Source organism: Lissotriton helveticus, chromosome 12 (genome assembly GCF_964261635.1).
Source record: "Lissotriton helveticus chromosome 12, aLisHel1.1, whole genome shotgun sequence".
NCBI lineage: Eukaryota > Metazoa > Chordata > Amphibia > Caudata > Salamandridae > Lissotriton > Lissotriton helveticus.
In genome coordinates, this window is record NC_136073.1 from 776,618,227 (window position 1) to 776,638,282 (window position 20,056).

Sequence of the window (20,056 nt, forward strand, 5' to 3'; positions counted from 1 at the left end):
ACTATGAGAACTGGTCCAGTTCTAAAGTTTACTAGCCAGGAGTATTTTAAACTGCAGTGGATTTGTCCTTCTAGTGTTGTTGGAAGTGGTTTTCTTGGGCATCCTGATGTTTTTGTCTTAACAGACAGTTTGCCTTCTCGAGGATTAAGGATGGAGCTCTACAACAGTCCATTGACAATGATGTACTTCCTAGTTAATAGTTCTAAAAGTGTGAACCCGCTTGATGTGCTATGTCTTGTAACATTAAGTCACTCTCTGCTGAGATGCCACTTTCCATACAAGTGCTGGGCTAGTTTTGTGCTGCATCTCCTGGATGTAGAGCTTCTCTGAGCCTGAACGATTGTCCTTGTAATGGATAACATTTAGATGAGGTACTAAATTGGCTAGTGGCTTCCAGTGAACCAGATCTTTCACAAACAAGGCACTTAGGTTCATGACAACTTCCTGAAGCCTAAAATGTAATACATTTTAGGGTAGAAGACATGATTTGTGTCTCATGTACTTTGTTGTAACTTAGAGTCCGCTTCACAAACGTTCTTCAATCAAAAGTCTGGAATATACGCCTGAAGGTTAATTCCTAGGTCTAGAGTACACTTTAAGTATAGATGTCCTGAAATGCTTAACCATTTCTCATATGGAAATTTAACTGGTGTAGATTTCCGCACGTAGAAATGTAGCACAAAAAATGCAAATCGTGAGTGAATAGCAGAAACTAGTGAGCTTGTGATGGATTGTTCCCCAAGTCATATCAGTGGACCCACCTTCAAACGCACCCCTGTAACTACATTGATCACTTGGAAATCACAGCATGGCATATAGCCACATAAGTGCATTCAATTTGTGAGGTTAAAATCATTTGGATTCTGTGATTCAGGATTGGGATTTTACAGAGGCAAATTAAGTTTTGGAACACTTTTTAAATTGAAAAACAATTTAGGAATAAGGACTTGTGTGTTTCCTCTGTTGTTATGTGGGCACTTTTAAAAGGATCTGGCCCCAAAACCAAAAGACAGTTCACAGATAAGTACCTTTTGACAGAGTAGTTTGCCTGAGATTTTTGTGTTGTCTTTGAGCTTTAGAATGGCTTCAACTACCAACACAACTCAACCTACTACAATGCAAATGGAAAAAAATCAATACACATAACGGAAGCAGACTGCCGTCTTATGAACTCCACAACATTCTAGCAGAAATCTGCAATTCTGAATGTGCAAAACACAAAAATACCACAATTGCAAGACTTCTGGGACACAGCATTGATCTAAAAAAATTTATTACATTGAAAATTACCTTACGGAACACATCGTTAATACCACCCCAACACATCACCGAACTAACACAAAAAGAGACAAAAAGCAATCTTCCTCCACTACATATTTTCTCATACAAAGATTTCCCTGACATTATCATTACAAGCAGACCACCACGTCACCTTCAGCCCCACTACTTATATCATTAAAGATTTCCTTTACACAACCTGTTCATGGGAGGTAGTTTGGTGTTTACTCAACAAGCCCTTTGAAGTAGCTTCATTCCCACTGAGCTGAAAGCCTCCTACATGAGACCATTCCTCAAAGACAAACCTTGACTACAGGCGTATATCAAATTGATGATCCCTAGGAAAAATATTTGGAAGAGCAGTGTTCACTCAACTTTCAAAATTCACAGAGGAAAATATTTAATGTCAGACCAGCAGAGTGGCTTCAGACCAAACAGAGTCACAGAGCCAGCCATCATATTTATTTGGGAAGCCCTCTAACTTACAGTGTAGATGAACAGAGTGGTCTCATTTGTATTTATCAGCTACATTTGACACTGTTCACCCCACACGCTACTACAAAGACTTCATCATCTTGAGATATGTGAAAATGCTCTAAAATGTATTGCTTCTTTCGTCAGAGACAAAGTCAATTTTGCCTACCACCATTCAGATCACCTCCTCACACCCAACACTATGGTATCCCTCAGGGTTACAACATATACCCTCCATTATTCATTATCTACCTAACCCCTTACCAAACCTGATTAAATCATTCAATCTCAGCTGTTAAAACTATGCAGATAATACTCAAGTCATTCTAAAAATTGATGACCCAGATAACCTTTACAACTCAAAAATGATTGTCTTCATACCATAAACACGTGGATAATGAGTAACCTCCTAAAGCTTCATACTACAAGGACAGTAATCATGACCTGTAAACAGAGGCAAAATTATCAACTTACTGCCGTATGCCCCAAGGAACTTCTGGCACCACCAACAATAAGAAGTCAGAAACCTAGGTGTAAGTATGGATTCAAACCTATCCTTGATACCACATGGCAACGCCACAAATAGCACTTCTACACAATGAAAACACTCTATCACATCTTCTCAGATCCTGGATACCAACAAACTCTAAATCTGTCCTCACTCTCATAAACTCAAAGCTTGATTATGCAATCACCCTATACCATGGAGCGCATAAGCTCATCATATGCAAAATACATCTAATCCAAAATACTGTGCAAAGACTCCTCCTCAATTACCCAAGAAAATGTAAGACTTCAGTCCTGCACACACATCACAGGTTACCTATAGCTAGAAGGGCAATGTTCAAGGCACTCTGCATTGTTCACTGACACCCCCAAGGAAAAGGATCACTATACCTTCAAGTCAAATTCAAGAAATACAAACAAAACACGACACTGAGCTTCAGGAATGCACCATAAATGGCCATACCACTTTACCATATGAAATCCATAGGAGGCACTGTTTTCTCAGTATAAGCCGCCAAGCTCAATATATAATTTAACCTCCAAAGATATGGAAGAACCCAACCAGCACACTGCTTTCTTTATCTAAGTAGGGTAAGAAGGGCTGATCTATGGTTAGCTTGAGTATTATATAGTAACGTCAATACATGTATATCCCTTCTGGCCCACACTGATACAATAACACAGTGATCTGCAGCTGACTATAGCTAATTATCTTACATTCATGTAAGACATATATGCTATGGATTTTGTCCAAGTCACAATACTGTAACAGCCAATAAATCAGTGATAGGAAACCAATGTGGGAGCACACTGCTTCACCTCCCAGCGGGTTTGCCCCTGAGCATTCTGGTCAATGTAGTTCAAGCGTGTGTGCTTTTCGGAAAGTCTCGAGTAATTACACTGTTGTGCTGGCCATCTCTGGACACGTGTTTCTGGATCTTTATCCGTCATCAGCAGGGGATTAGGCATCAAGTATTCGGGGTTGCTGAGCAGGCTGCCAAAGTGTTCTCGGGTCTCGGTACCTCTCAAGGCGCGCAGGTGCATCTCCACGAGCTCGTCAGCTCGACCGTCTCGAGGGAGCATTTATAAACAGGAAACCAATGTGGGAGCTCACTGCTTCACCTCCCAGCGGGTTCGCCCCTGAGCATTCTGGTCAATGTAGTTCAAGCGTGTGTGCTTTACGGAAAGTCTCGAGTAATTACACTGTTGTGCTGGCCATCTCTGGACACGTGTTTCTGGATCTTTATCCGTCATGAGCAGAGATTGGGCATCAAGTATTCGGGGTTGCTGAGCAGGCTGCCAACGTGCTCTCGGGTCTCGGTACCTCTCAAGGCGCGCAGGTGCATCTCCACGAGCTCGTCAGCTCGACCGGCTCGAGGGAGCCTTTGCAAACAGGAAACCAATGTGGGAGCACACTGCTTCACCTCCCAGTGGGATACTATCCAGAAACACGAGCCATGTCTCGTGTCTAGAGACACCTTTTACTAAGCACCTGCTTGCACCAACCTTTGTGTAATACTTACAAACTTTGTTCTGAATCGTGTGAACTGCATTTACCAAAATGCGAAAGGGCGACCTGGCTGCGAGGTCAGGAGTGTGCTCCCTCCCTGTTTCCTGTTTAGGGCTCCCGTGAGCCTCCATAGCTGACGAGCTATAGGCGAAGCACCTCCGCCCCCGAGAGGCAACAAAGCCTGGATTGTTTGGCAGCCTCTTAGCCACCCCAAACTGATCTCTACTGATGAAGGATACTATCCAGAAACACGAGCCATGTCTCGTGTCTAGAGACACCTTTTACTAAGCACCTGCTTGCACCAACCTTGGTGTAATACTTACGAACTTTGTCCTGAATTGTGTGAACTGCATTTACCAAAATGCGAAGGGGCGACCCGGCTGAGAGGTCAGGAGTGTGCTCCCTCCCTGTTTCCTGTTTAGGGCTCCCGTGAGCCTCCATAGCTGACGACCTATAGGCGAAGCACCTCCGCGCTCGAGAGGCAACGAAGCCTGAATTGTTTAGCAGCCTCTTAGCCACCACAAACTGATCTCTACTGATGAAGGATACTATCCAGAAACACGAGCCATGTCTTGTGTCTAGAGACACCTTTTACTAAGCACCTGCTTGCACCAACCTTGGTGTAATACTTACGAACTTTGTCCTGAATCGTGTGAACTGCATTTACCAAAATGCAAAGGGGCGACCCGGCTGAGAGGTCAGGAGTGTGCTCCCTCCCTGTTTCCTGTTTAGGGCTCCCGTGAGCCTCCATAGCTGATGAGCTATAGGCGAAGCACCTCCGCGCCCGAGAGGCAACAAAGCCTGGATTGTTTGGCAGCCTCTTAGCCACCCCAAACTGATCTCTACTGATGAAGGATACTATCCAGAAACACAAGCCGTGTCTCGTGTCTAGAGACACCTTTTACTAAGCACCTGCTTGCACTAACCTTGGTGTAATACTTACGAACTTTGTCCTGAATCGTGTGAACTGCATTTACCAAAATGCAAAGGGGCGACCAGGCTGAGAGGTCAGGAGTGTTCTCCCTCCCTGTTTCCTGTTTAGGGCTCCCGTGAGCCTCCATAGCTGATGAGCTATAGGCTAAGCACCTCCGCGCCCGAGAGGCAACGAAGCCTGGATTGTTTTCCAGCCTCTTAGCCACCCCAAACTGATCTCTACTGATGAAGGATACTATCCAGAAACACGAGCCATGTCTCGTGTCTAGAGACACCTTTTACTAAGCACCTGCTTGCACCAACCTTGGTGTAATACTTACGAACTTTGTCCTGAATCCTGTGAACTGCATTTACCAAAATGCGAAGGGGCGACCCGGCTGAGAGGTCAGGAGTGTGCTCCCTCCCTGTTTCCTGTTTAGGGCTCCCGTGAGCCTCCATAGCTGATGAGCTATAGGCGAAGCACCTCCGCGCCGGAGAGGCAACAAAGCCTGGATTGTTTGGCAGCCTCTTAGCCAACCCAAACTGATCTCTACTGATGAAGGATACTATCCAGAAACACGAGCCATGTCTCGTGTCTAGAGACACCTTTTACTAAGCACCTGCTTGCGCCAACCTTGGTGTAATACTGACGAACTTTGTCCTGAATCGTGTAAACTGCATTTACCAAAATGCGAAGGGGCGACCCGGCTGAGAGGTCAGGAGTGTGCTCCCTCCCTGTTTCCAATAAATCAGTGATCACTAACTGAGTAGGCATGGAAAAACCGAAAAGATCTGTCACATACCACTGTTCGACCCGAGGACTCTAATCTTGTCCATCACTGAAGCTTCGAACTAGCTACACACTATGACCCATTTTTTACATTTCACAATCACATCCAGACATGGGGTGACCGTAATAAAGCCCATCCAATCATATTTACTCACCATTTCTCTCTCCAACCATGCCTGTTCAGGAACACCAACTTTAAACAAAATATAAGGTTGGCCAACCCAGTGCAGTGACCAGCTAAGTATCATATGATCGTAAAAAATACAGCAAATGTGGAGCTGCTTAACCCCTTCCGCGCTCATGACGAGCTCAGCTCGTCATGAGCGACGACGCTCGCACGCTGATGACGAGCTGAGCTCGTCATGTAACGCGGTGTTTTTAAAAACGCGGCGCGCAGCGGGAAAACCACTAGCGCGCATGCGGTTAAAGCTGCCAGCCTAATGAAAACCATAAACTGCAAGTCTGTCTCTAAACCTTCACCCACCACACTGCTAAGTGCCACGTTCGATAACATGATAACTGCACATCAGCGATCATCACGCACAACATGGAAACAATTCCCACATAAAATCAAAAAACACAAAGACAACGGCCTTGCAACCTCACATCCTACATGGCATTGCATGCTGCTCATGTAATCCAGCACTTCAGTGTCCCACATAGGGGAAGTAACCATTATATACATTCTGCAGTACAATATAACAGAAACTGCCACACAGGTTTATAGAAATCTGTAGTACTGAGTGGTTAGTGTACCCATTTTAGAGTCAAGTCTTTGAATGGATTGAGTCACCTGTTGTAGATGGAACTGAGTTGTTCCTCTGACTTTCACACTCCGATAGTCAGATGGAAAAGCTAATAAGACACCAGAACAATTATAATGCTTTTTTGTGATTGAGCATCAAGATAACACATGTTAGCACTACCAGCCTTTTCTAGTAATAATGCTATGGATGACTCCTGGCTGAGGTTTACTCTATTGTCTATTTAACTACAATAAATATTCCTCAGTGTTCAAATACAGTCCTATAGTTGCAATTGGAACACATGGAATTTTTCTTATTACATGCCAAGTACAAAGAAAAAGAATATAGAAGTATGCAGAACAGGAAATCAGCTCCCTATTACTAGGCTGGAGACCATGGTGGCTTCGCATTAAAACAAACAATCTACTCCTGGGTCCTATCATATATTTCAGTCATGTTTTATATGTGCATGGATGATAACTAGGGCTCCCAGTTTTATGGTATTTACTTTTTTTAACATTTCCATCTGTATTGATCTATATTTATTTTTTGGCCATCTTATTGGTATTTATCCATATTTATTTTGTGTTTTAATAATAAAGAGTGGTAACTTGGTATATTTCCACATTTATTTAACTGATAAGTATCCAATCATACTTTGATGGCTGTTGTATTTTAGCAAATTTACCAGCCAATATAGCAAAACACTACCCTACATAGAAATATTAGCATAATATACAAATATATGTTAACATGTGACTGTATTTAAAGAAATGTCATCCTGGTTTTTAACTTCCCATGTTATCTATCCGCTCAAAAGATGGCTTAGAATTCATGAACGACAGGGTGGAAAGTCGCTTACATGAAGCACACTTTTCAGTATTTGTCTGCTTTTTTAAATAAATATAGACGGAAAACACATTGTTTTCTGTCTGTATTTATCTGTAAAAATGGAAAACCGGAAGCCTTAATGATAACCAAAAGGGTTAATGCTAAACAAATGAGAAACTGTATAGTATTTAAGATTTCATGATTCTTTACTGAAACCTTCCAGGTCCAAAGTATTTTGCCAACTCTTCCTCTACATACTTTTGGAATCCCTGAGCTGGAGGTGTAATAAATTCTTAATTCACAGTTTTCTCATGCCACATTTATTGCTTGATTGATTGGATGGTAAATTGACCTAAAGATTATTAATCAGAGTTGGTAACTGAATGCATAAGGAAGGATCAAGTGCCTCAATCACAGTTTGGACCCTCGGTGCTCTGAAGGGACACAGAGGGCAGCAGCTCCATTAGCAGCACCGAGATCCCACCACGCATGCGTGGCTCTCTAAATAGGGCGTACAGTCCTTAGCTGGGGTGTAGGTCCTGATCTTGACCACCTTGGACATCTGGAGGATAATCTGCAAGGGTCTATGTAAGGAAATAGGTAATTGAATTTACAGGGCCCTAACAAAGCAGACTTTTCCATGACCTATGAGAGTACAGGGCCTTTGAAAGGGAATAACGTTGAGGGTCTAGGGAGATTGCTGGGGCATAAAAATACCCCGCCATTGCTCTGGAGAGCATGTACTCCTGCCTTGAATTCATCATTTTGGGCTACTGTCTTTTTGTTTATTTTGGTAGGCCTTCTCATCCAAGACAATCATGCCCGCCATGACACAAATGCTACCTAGCGCAGGGCTCTCTAGTCTGCAGAAACACACTACGTGTGCCCTTCTTGCCTGAGTCCGACTACTGTAATTTCATTGGACTGTGGGGAATGGTAGTAAAGTAGTGGCACGGTCAGAAATTAGAGTAGTAGGACAGACCTTTTTATTTTCGCCTCTTCCGGAGCGTTGCCTGTTTTTTTTAAGTTGGCCTGGCAATCTCTTGCAACCAGATCGATGGCTTCCTACGTTTGGGACATGGATGACGTGTGTATGTGTAAATTATGTATGTGCGGTAGTGTGTGTTTGCTACATATTTAGGATTTTATTTTGATTTCCTGCGCTAGGGCGGTAATTAAGAGGGAAATTGGAGAGAGCACACAGAAATGTCACTTGCAGAGCTTCGTCAAAGCGTCCTGAGGTTCTTTCTATTGGATCACAGTGTAGAAGGTAGGAGATAGCAGGCCCTTTGGAAGTACAGGAAAAACCTCAAGCGCTATCCTGCTTCATTGTTCCTGGTAAGTGGTACCTCCCAACTGGTTTGAAGGATGTTAAATGGGGAAGCCTCCATCTTTTGCGCTTTTGTTTTGGGTCTCCCCTGGCAAGGAGCTTCTAACTCCTCCCCAAGTTCCTGCTGACTCTGTGAGGCAAAGACTTTGGTTGAACCAATCGCAGAGGAATCTGCAAAAAGCAGGAAATTCCTGAAACCGGTCCCAGAGCTGATCCTGTGGAATATACTAACTCAGTCTGCAAGATTGGTATAGAGGGCAGTCAGTATACCTGGATTTCTCATTAACCTGGAACTAAGGTCCCACACGAGTAAAAACTGAGATATTCTTTTGTGCCCTGGGGTTCCGGTCCCTGAGTGCCAGCTTACCATGGCGAAGTTTGAGCCCAGAACCAGAAGAGTTCTGCAATCTCCCAGAAAAAGCTGTTCCAGGCCAACTTGAGGGAAGGAACTGACTGACTACTTAGGAGGGGCAGTGGAGGTACCCTTGCATGAAGGAGAAGCTGCTTAGAAAAGGAGGACTGCAGGGAGATGAAATAGAAGAACTAAAGAAGCTGGTTGAAGTCAAAAGATCGTATAAGATGTTGGTGCCCTTCAAGCATGCAAAGCTGAAAGCTCAGTAATCCTGAAAAAGTTCCTACAGCGAGGATCTATAGTATAAAGCCCCTTTCCCAGAGATGATTTGGCAGGACACTTGCTATGACACTTTTTAAGTGCAACAATCTCTCATAGTGAATTGTTAATTTAGAGTCAGTTCGGGTGGAACAGGGCGTTAATACAACCTTCTGTCTTGATGAGATTTTGGTGACTGTGGTTGGGGGGGGGGGCTATTAAATCAGCGCCTGGGCAGTTTTGTAGCCACATGGGAGGTCCTGCTTTTCACGCAAAGCCTAGTACAACTGTTGCTGCTAATAGGGTTCAAGAGGGGAGATTTGTAGGATATATGACAGACTCTAGGTTGTAAACATTTGCAGCTGAGTTTGTTCTCTTCAAACCTTTTATGTGGAGCTAAAGGATAGTGGTTGGATGCAGGACACAAGTCCTAAAAAAAGAATTGGGAGGACTAACCAGGTTAGGCAGTATGCAAGTGAAATCATGATGCGTGCCATCACAGTGCATCGTGTCACGACGCGTGGCAATGAATGTAACATCACAGGAAGTGACCTCACTCGAAGTGAAATCACAAAATGGGACATCAGCTATTAACACCTCAAACATATGATTATCAGGTATATCATGAGTACATTTAAGCGCATTATGAGATTTAACAAATGAGATTTGGCATCAGGGTTGTGCCAAAAAAGTGGTGCAATCCCGACACAAAATCTGGGCCTCAAGTAACACATTTATGTTTTTTAGGCCCTGCCACAATGAAATTGGCAACAAGGAGACTCATGGCAGTAGATCTGTTATGCTTAATGGGTTGCAAAGTCTACATTTTATGTTTAAATGTTTTTATTAGCATTTTCAAAAAACAGAAAATATTCCATCAACAGTGGCAGTAATAGGCAATAAACTATGTCATACATCCATTTTTGCAATGTAAAAAGGGTATATTGCTCACAGATGAACTCGTACATTCGTATCACTGTCAAGGCTAGGAGAACATTGCATTGCAACAGACAGCACTGTTTATGTGAAAAAAAACCTGAAACCCTCCCCCCCCCAACCTCGTCCGATATCCTTCAGCCCCTGACTGACCAAATCTTGTCTCACCACACCAACGATTCCCTTCATACAGTGGAAGCAGGTGGCAACTCTGCCCCCAGGTGGGAGAGTCGCAACACCCTCAGGTATTTGGGCTGCGTGATTTCATTGAATTCTGCTAGAAGCAATTTTAAAAATGGACTCCATATTTTCTGGAACGAGGCAGCTGAGCCACTCAGTGTGGCAGAAATGTGTTCCATCCCAACGAGGTGCCAAAAAGTCTACATTTTAAAATATTTGATTGGGTTAAGGCATCTGCTGTAAAGGTGCCCTGTAAATCTCAGGGAATTGTAGTAATGGTGAGATAACTCTGGAGTTTAACACATTTGTTGGCGAGAGCTGTGTTTTTTGAAGTCCCAGATTTTAATCAAAGTAGTATAAGGTTAATGTGTCTCCTGCAAAGCACATCACATAACATACACATGACAGATTTTTATTTTATGTAGATAGTAAAGTGGGATACTGCTTTTAACACAGAGACCCTTTAGTTTTCTGCAGTTCATAATTGTTATCCTTGTAATATCGCACAGTGAGATATGAAGGACATTTGACTCCTAGACCTTGTAACCCTGTCTCATGTAACTCGTCTTGTACATTGATGTACACATGTACATGATTTATTGTCGATGTATAGTGTATGTTACGTAAAGACCTCTGACACCCTACATTCGGTTGGGTAGCTCTATAAAAGAAATAAAATAGTGCTACTGAAATTGTTATTTGTGTAAATACTGGGACAGACCACCTGTGTGCATTTGTTTCCCCTCCGTGGCAATTTACATTTAAGTGTGAGGTTCATGGCCGCCTCCTGTCATGATGTCTAAACAAAAGGAGGCCTGATGGCCCCTTAACTTCGGCCCAGCTGGAGTTGAAAAAAAAGCTCCCTCCTGCCTGCATGTTTCTGCTGGGAATTGAAAGCAGACAATATACAGGCGCTGCTGAACGTGTCCCGGGACAAGTTATGCATATTTCTGTGGGGCCCAACTTCTTCGCAGGGGGACGGTGTCCACCCGGTGAAAATATTGGGTGGACACTGTGTACCTGCGTGTACCCCCGACTTGTGCCCTGGTTGGATGTTTACATGGGTTTGACCATATGTAAACATCTAAAACTAGAGTAAACGAAGGCAGAGCTAAGTGGCTTATACTTGTTAGTGTTTCCTGGTCAGACACAATGTTTGACGGCCTGTCCCCACCACCCGTGCCTTGAGACATGGAGAATGCAGATGAACTGTACTCCTGATCCTTACCGATCCTGTCTAAGTGTCAAATTACTGAAATTAGAGCAGGCAGTTGAGAACTAAGATACCTTTATTTGAACTGAGACTCACATCTTACTGAAGGGACAGGCCTGAGCCTTGTTTGTCTGAGGGCTGTCAGCCAACCAGATCTTTAGAGCCCTGTTGGGCATCTAAGTTAAAGACATTATTCCAACACGCTTTCAGCAAGCGTTCTCCTCAAGGAGTGGAGTCCAGATGTGCTTGTGGCCCAGTTGCATTGCAGTGCTGTGTGTTGCGACCACGCAAATTCTTCGAGACGTGCCAGATGTACTTAGTATAGCACAAAGACACCGTTTGCAAGGATTCTCATAAATTCTCACTCAATAATACTCATGAGGATAGATCTCATCTGGGAATCCTTGCAATGAAGCTGAAAAGCAGGGTGGCATGCCAGCGAGGGACAGCATACCTCAATCTCTGCATGCGCATTGGGAATGTGCTGAACCTGAGAGACATTGATCACATTGTCCTAAAAAAGTGAACAATGCTAAGTCACATTAGGGAGAGTATCCTGCCTGCTCCCATGAGGCTCGCCGCTGTCCCTTGCACAGTGGAAGTTCTACCTCATTGACATCTTCCATTTTGCAAATGTTTACTGATTAACAATTGGAGTGAGTAACACTTCAGTGATTTGCAACTCTTGGAGTGGTTGCAAACTAATGATTCATTTCCTCATGAATTACACAATAACTTCCCTTTGCCTTAAGAATCACAAGAGTTGCAATGTCTGCCTGTGAGTCTGAATGACTATTCCAACTCTCAATGCACCTTAATAGTGAGGTATTAGAACATCGCTGTCAGAATAGTGTCTGAAGTAAATATTGTGCTCTAAATATTGTCAGCAAAAATATCATCACACTAGGGATAAAAATAAAAAACCTGCATCCAAATGGACGATAGTCTTGAAATGTATATTTAGGACACAATATTGCTGTCAGTCAATAGTTCTTTATGTGATATGTTGACATGGAACCCTGCTTCCCACGTTGCCATTTGTGTTTTTCCATTCTTAAAGTCTGACACTTTCCAAAGCACTAGGTTTATGAAGGTATAATCCCTGTGGTACCTGTACCTTATGTAACTTTATCTACTTGTTATTTGAGGCTAAGTTAGTGCTTCTCTTACTTTGTGTTCTAGGTTGGGCCCTAGAGAGGATCAGGGCCCCAACATGTGCAAGGCTCAAGGTTATAACGTATTTACAGTCTGGTGTAAAACTTAGGCTAATGCAGTGGGTACACCAATCATCTTCTGTGCTCAGCCCTGCCAAGTACCACGCATCAGGGGTTAGATTAAGCAAGATTGTTGCTTCCGGCCCACACTTTCTAACAACCGCCTAGTTTCATTCAGAGTGCCAGCATGCTTGCTATACCCTTCATCTTTCCTGTACGATGGACTGTATTTCTATGTGAACATCTAACAATTGTAATGTAACCACAAGCCCTTGGAATTAAAGTACAATGGCATACTGTGCGAATGCACAGGTCGTTGTTCAATTTTTCAATTGATTGAATAGTGAAAGTATTGTATATTGGAGATAGGTTGTGTCTACCCCACCCAAAGAAACCTTCTTCCAGAAAAATACCTGTATGAGGAAAAAGTCGATCGATATAGAGATATTGTGGTGAAATATCGAAAATACATGATGAATACAAAAATACTGCATCTTCAATATCTATTATCAAATTTCCACCAAGGTAAATACATATAAGGGTTTATAGATTTACTATTCTGAACTTAACATCTACTTACTTTGAAGATGTTTTACTAGTCCACATTGCAGATTTGATATTTTTCCAGGGTGATATTTGCATATTTGTAGTAACCCCCCTCAGCCGTAGGACAAATATGGTTAGCATATTATACAAAGCAATAGATTTACCACTTGAAATGAGTAGCAACTACTGATGCAGCCATTGCGAAGAATCCTTAGGCAAGGGATCGCTTAACTGCTTGTGTATAAGGAGTATTTTCACAATACAAATACTTGATTGCAATGTAACCAGATTTTACCACGCATAACATATGCCTTCCCCTTAAAAGCCACGGAGATGATGTAAAAAACATTGTCATTTACAACGCCAATAGCTCTAACTTTTACAAATGCGAGACCGATTGCATTGCAAATGCTCGTTCACTATGTGTTTAAAGATTTTCTCTTAACATATTATTGAGACAATAAACATATTTGCGCATTGATAGGAATAACTTACACAGTTCTCCCTTGAATGCACCTTGCAGCTAACAACAGCCAATCACATTCAAAATAATTCCATGTTGGAGTGACTTATGTGTGCACTTTTTTGTGACCTGCTTAATCACTTTGAGGGTCTTTGCTGCTGGACCTGTTTTAGCTTAGGTGGCGCCTGATACGACAAGCTTTGGGCTCCACATCCCCCATGGAATCGCTCTGCACGGATTCCCCCACTACCACCATCCAAAGATGCCCCTCATCTCCCCATAGCCATTCTCTCACATTTATTTAATTTCTTTTATGGCGCTACTCATCCCATGTAGGGTGTCAGAGCGCTTTACATTACACCTACATACTGTACAGAGATAATGAATCACGTAAGTATGTAAACCAATGTACAGGAAATATTATATAAAACAATGAGACCTTCAGGGCGTAGGAGTCGCATGGCATCCAAGCTAGTAAAAGTTATATGTTAAGGGTGCTTGGTCTCCAAAAAAACACAAATTCCGGATTTAAAATCTAACAACAGTAGTTGGGGTTGTCTGCAGTAATAAGAATTAATCACTACCCAATGACCCCCTTTTTAGCATCCTTAAGTAACGAAAGACAAGGATTGGTACATGCATTAGGTTTCACCTATGTGATTAATAACATCCTGTTTTTTGTTACAAGTTGTAGCTTGCTGAGTAATTGTACAATATAAGTTACAGAAAGTCTGTTAAAGTGTTATGACTTGCGTACGTAAAAAAAAGACAATATATTGTGCTGCTACTAGTGGTATAGTGCGGGTAAGTAATAGCAAAATGTTCAAAAATGAAATGAAAGAGGAAAATATCAGAATTAATTGATGAAATAGCAATATTATGTGTTTAGAGAATTTCTGACAACTTTTGGGCCTGGTGCCACTACACCTGCTGCACCAATCAAACCATGACCCTGTTGTCTGCAAGGTAACTGCACTTGTGTCTGCATGTTTAGTAGCAATATGTAGCTATTTTAGGTGTTTTGTGGGGGTGCCCATAGCTTTTGGCCCTGGTGTCACTGCGCCTGTTGCCATTGAAATCATGAACCTGTTGTCTGCAAGGAAACTGCACTTGTGACTGCCTGTGTAGTTTCACATTTTAGCAATAATCTGGGTTCAGTGGGGTCCCTAGAGATTTCTGACCCCGGTGCCACTGCACCTGCTGCACCATTCAAATCAAGTCCCTTTTAACTGCATGGTAACTGCAATTGTTACTGTCTGCTTAGTAGTCAAATATAGCAATATTATGTGTTTACAGCAGTTCTGAAAACTTTTGGGCCCGGTGCTACTGCACTTGCTGCACCATTCAAATTATGACCCTGTTGTCTACAAGGTAACTGCACTTTTGGCTATCTGTTTAGTAGTAAAATATAGCATAGCTCTTGTATATTAACTTTCTTTTTAGCGCGCAATGTTCATTACAACATTTATAATTTGATCATAGTAACCAAACAGATTATGTTGAAAAAATCAATCCGATAATAACTACAAAGTGCAAAGAAAGGTACTGAGGTATGCATAGGAAATGCCACAAACGTTCTAAGGCTAAAGCATCTGCTTTACAAAACGAAGTAATAAAAAGCAAGCATTCCAACATACTGTTAGAAGATGTCTGCCTTTTCTGTGGGAAGAGATCTTATCCTGACAGTGAATGGGGCTTAAACAGCGTGAACAGCTTTAGTTGAAGTATTGTACATGCGTGCAGCCTGGGGGAAGTAAAAAAAAAAAGTTCCACACAAAAGCGAATGAACACAGTAATTCAGCAATGGGAACTGATAAGAGCCCCTTTTTAAAATAGATTACATACAAAAGATTTCACAAGCCCAGCGAAACCTAAAAAATAAAAATATGATTCTAAACCTTTCCTTTGCAGTTTGCATAAGCTCTTAGATGCCTGAAAATAGCTCACTGTGCAATGTTAGAATGACTGTAACTTAGGGAATGCAAGTGACAAAAAGATGGCTGTGACAAAAGCAGCAACCCACTGAGCTGTCCACATAAAATACGAATTGGTGATGTGCATGCTACACATTATGCTTTGCAGTAGGTAGATTAACAGTCTGTGCTACTTTATGATCAGTAAATAATGTGCCTCTGCAATTCAAAGATCTCTCCAGAGTACATTAACCACAAGAGCTGTATAACCTTTATTATTAACCCCTGAACATTGTGGGGCACACAAGGATTTTGTCTCGCTTAACACACTTAATTTGTCTACTCTCTGCTACTTTCTTGTCAGAGCAAATGGCTCCAACCCGCCATGCCTTGGTGCCCGGCGTGGCAGCACGGTCCTAAAGCTGTCGCTGCTTTGGTGCAAATTAAGCCTGGGCAAAATACGCAGTGAAAATTTAATGGAAATTCACTTTGAGCAATTTTGCTTTCTTTTTTCTTGCGGGAGACTGGTGCTAGCACAAAATGCCTCCACAAGAGATATTTCTGCACGAAACAGTCTCCTGTCAGTATCACATGTGGGTTTGTTATGAGAGATATCCCGGCACATGGAAAAACATAACACAAGATACCAGAAAAACAAATGTTACATTAAACTGTAGTTTCACTATATTTTGTAAAATTTCTATGACTTTTCAGGAACAATGCACCATTTTGCAAAACAGTGGTGCGAAGCAGACCACTGTAGACTACTGGGTGAAACCAACAAGTGTAACTATTTTCTGAAGCAAACGAAGGATGTCTAAAGACGGCATTCCATATGGTGGCGACCAAGACTATGAAAGAGTGGCCTTTTAAAACATGGGCCATAAGCAAGTGTAATCCAGTAGAGTGTAGTGTCAGCTAGACTCGAGTGTCTTAGCTACTCTTTCAGAAACTCAGCCATTCCGAAGACACATCTGTTCACTCTACGCAGGGCATAAATATTGGCACTTTGACCATCATCAAATCGACTGAGCATTACAGCACCTACGAGCATTGCTATGACATACCACTGCAGAGGCGGGGCGGACTGGGCAGATTTAACAATAAAACTCAAGTGTCCTCCCCTATTTTTCCCCCCATAGAGGATAGACTGATGGCCGACCCCATCCCTGAAAAAGGAATATTGGTGATCTACCGGAAATTAATTAATAATTCCCCAGGTCCGATGGGACAGCTTCAACAGACTTGGGTGGAGGACGTGGGGGACATAGATGACGACGAATGGGTGGACGCCCTACAAAACCCCCGGGACATAGCCATTCGAGCTAGATTCAGGCTAATACAATTAAAAGTCCTACACCGCTCGTATTACTCATGCACCCAGTTGCACAAACTGGGAAGAGCAGATTCACCCCTGTGTGCAAGAGGCTGCATACAGGAGGGATCCTTCTACCATACCCTCTGGGACTGTCCAGCGATACAAAGATAATGGAAGGGGTGACGGATAAAATGGCTGGGGACGAGGGTACCAATGAGCGCAAAGTGACTAATACTGATAATTCAAGGTGAGGAAGAATGGCCACAACCCACTAGGATATGGCTAGCACTGGCATCAGTGGTGACAAAGAGAAATATAGCAAGGAAATGGGGGCTCCTCACCCACCCCGACAGTGGCAGAGAGGGAGGCAGATATGGATTGTTGTTAGAGGGCAGAGGATGTCCCAAAAAATGGGGAAAAATATGGTCCCCATGGAAGAATTACAGAGGAACAATACTGGGACCATGAAGTACCAGGGGGATTCTTATAAAGTCCATTATACAAGAGAGACATAAGACAATCCCTGAACCGATACAAAATGGGGGGGGGGCAACGAAAAAGGATCCAGATTCAATTCATGCTATGTTAGGCCACTCCCGGGATTGATGATGTACCAAATGCGTGCTGATGTTTGTACTGTACGACCTATATGCATACTGTCTAATGAGCATGATTATTACAATAAAAAGATGTTTAAAAAAACTCAAGTCCAAGCATTCAGGCGCTAGGTGAGCCATGCCTATTTTGAAGTCTATGGTTGAAAGAATGGACCATCAAAGTTAAGCAGAATTTTAGCAAGGATCGAAGTAATGGTAGTCGATGTAATGGGGGTGCACCCTCAGAACACATTAATGTTGACCTGGTACTGTAGTGGTTCTCCAAGGTGCTGTGAAACTGAGATGAACTTGCAGGCACCTAGTGGAGAAGTGTGGCTCAATGGTTAGAGCGGCAGACACTGATGCAGAGGTCTAGCCCGGGACCAGGGTTCAATTCCCCGCCTTGGCGGGTCTTGGGCTCAAAAATTCCACGGACCTGATAATTCTCGCCTCGGTGCCTATTCCAATCATGGAGTCCCACTCTGCAACTCTGGGCAATAGCTTGCTTAATCTCCACAACGGCCCCCACAACGCTAAGGATGCCTGGCCTCCACCTTGGGGGTGCCCAGGAGTGGACACCTCACAGGGAAAGCCAGGATGGGTTCCACAGCGGTATTCGTACAAGCGCCTTGAGACCCTTGCGGGTGAGTAGTGCGCTATACAAGTATCAATTTACATTTTTACCTCCAGTTAGAGGAGCTGCCATACTAAGGACTTGATGTAGAATGTGGAGACATGAAATAACGCCTTACCATAATCTAAGAGTAAACCTGCGGTGACTGCGACTACTCAAGAATGCCCGTGAGTTGTGAAGACGGGATGAGGCTTCCTGAGGGACATATTGTAGAATAAGTGGTTTGAGTCACGTCTGTTTGCTATAAGTGGTGGCTGCACACTAATGACTAATAACGAGAACTGGTACATGTGATAGCTCATTATCTACCACATAGGTGAACCATAAATATCATATTATAACCCTTCCCGTTTTGCTGGACAGAAGGAAAATATAGGCTGCGATATCACAAGTCCATGTATTCTTCTGTGGATCTCAGGAATGCTGCAGGTTCCTTCCTGGCATTTTCCAGGCGGAATACCACAGAGTTCCTGGTAAAGTTCCTGAAGGTTTCATAGGTCATAACCTGTGGCTTAAGAAGCCTTCTGTGTCTCTGGGATGCTCAGTACATCCCTCCATGTAGGTGTCAATGGTGAAGATTGGTTTCACTTCCAGTTTCTTGTTCTTGGACTCTGGCATCGCCTTCTCCATGTCCTTCTTGACCGAGCAGGCCAGCTGTTCATTGAGGTTGTCAAGGTGGTGGAACTCCACAAGGACCTCATACACAATGGACCCAATGACTGCCCCAAATAATGGTGCCACAACTGGTATCCACCAATAGTGGTTCCCGGCACTGAAACAAGCACAAAATCTATTGTTAATACAGTAAGAGGTTAGCACAATTTCCAAATACTTTAAATGTATTTTTGTAGGAGAACACGATCCAAAACACGAGCTGTAGTGGTGGCATGGTATGAACCAGAGATTGTGGCTTTGTCATAAGCGAAGAGGAGAAAAGAGAGGTGAGAGAGCAGCGATATGGAACTTTTTCACTCACCTGAAGACTTCTGCACCCCAGCCTGCCACAAATGTGAACAGTCGTGGGCCAAGGTCCCGGGCAGGGTTGATGGGATAGCCGCAGTTGGAACCCATCGAGAGGCCAATGGAGAGAACCAGTAACCCCACAACCAGGGGTTCCAGGCCCTTCGGTACAGGTTTATTCTTGGAGTCCACAATTGCCAAGATGCCAATAAGAAGCATGGCTGTTCCAATCACCTGTTGAGAAATGAAGTGATGAGTACCAAAAAGCAGGAGAGCGAGAGGACCTGCTACATAAGTCGATACAGCTTTAATGCCTTCTTACCCGGGGAATGCTACACTTGACCATCCTGGGTCACTTAACCGCAGAAAAAAATACAGCCTTTATACTTTTATTTTGAAAACAAGAAGAGCTTGGTCTGATGCTACTGCCTCTCTATCACTCAATTAGAGATGATCTGAGTAGATGAGGTACTTGTTTCGTACTGGGTTATCCTTTATCTAGGTATCTATCTCTCAAGTAAAGTTTGGCCTAAAAACAGTAGTACCCAAGATTTTGGTAAAGGAAACATAGGTTTATACCTTAATATCTGGATCACTTTAGTTAAAAATGAAAGCAAGGCAGTTGGGTTTTACCAATTATCATGTAGGTCACATATTAAGCAGTCCATAGTTCAAGGTTTCTTAGACTGTGCTTGTTGGAAAGGATTTGTTATGTTATGCTAAGGTTTGTTAGCCATAGGTAAAGTGCAGCTGCAGCCAAAGAACGTATTCTAGTGCGTGTAGTAGCCAATATACTGAGCCACATTCATCTCAGATAGTTAGAGGGTACAGCGCCAGGTCTTCAAATATACGCAAAATCACAAGAGATATGTGGTGGATCAAAGGGGGGCAGGCAGATGGTTCTAAAGGCGAGAAGCTTGGACTGAAAAGGATCTTCCTCCAACACGTGTGCGCAGGGCCGGCTTTAGCGCTGGCAGCACCCGGTGCTATAATCAGTTTTGACGTCCCCCATAACCTCCTCCTCGGATTCCCTGACTACCACTGGGTAAAAGTGCCTCTTATCTCTCCATAGCCACTCTCTCACATACATTTCAT

General features: G+C 43.0%; 1 protein-coding gene across 2 annotated transcripts in view; it reads right to left on the reverse strand.

The window, feature by feature from the left end:
• Positions 1–9,833: 9,833 nt before the first annotated feature.
• Positions 9,834–20,056, reverse strand: part of AQP10 (aquaporin 10) — a 135,025-nt gene continuing 124,802 nt past the window's right edge. For both annotated transcript variants that reach the window (XM_078671644.1, XM_078671645.1), the window contains exons 5-6: positions 18,978–19,195; positions 9,834–18,773 (exon numbers count right to left, since the gene is read on the reverse strand). In XM_078671644.1, the coding sequence (XP_078527770.1) occupies positions 18,500–18,773; positions 18,978–19,195 (492 nt within the window). In that variant the 3' untranslated portion in view covers positions 9,834–18,499. The remainder of the gene's footprint in view (positions 18,774–18,977; positions 19,196–20,056) is intronic.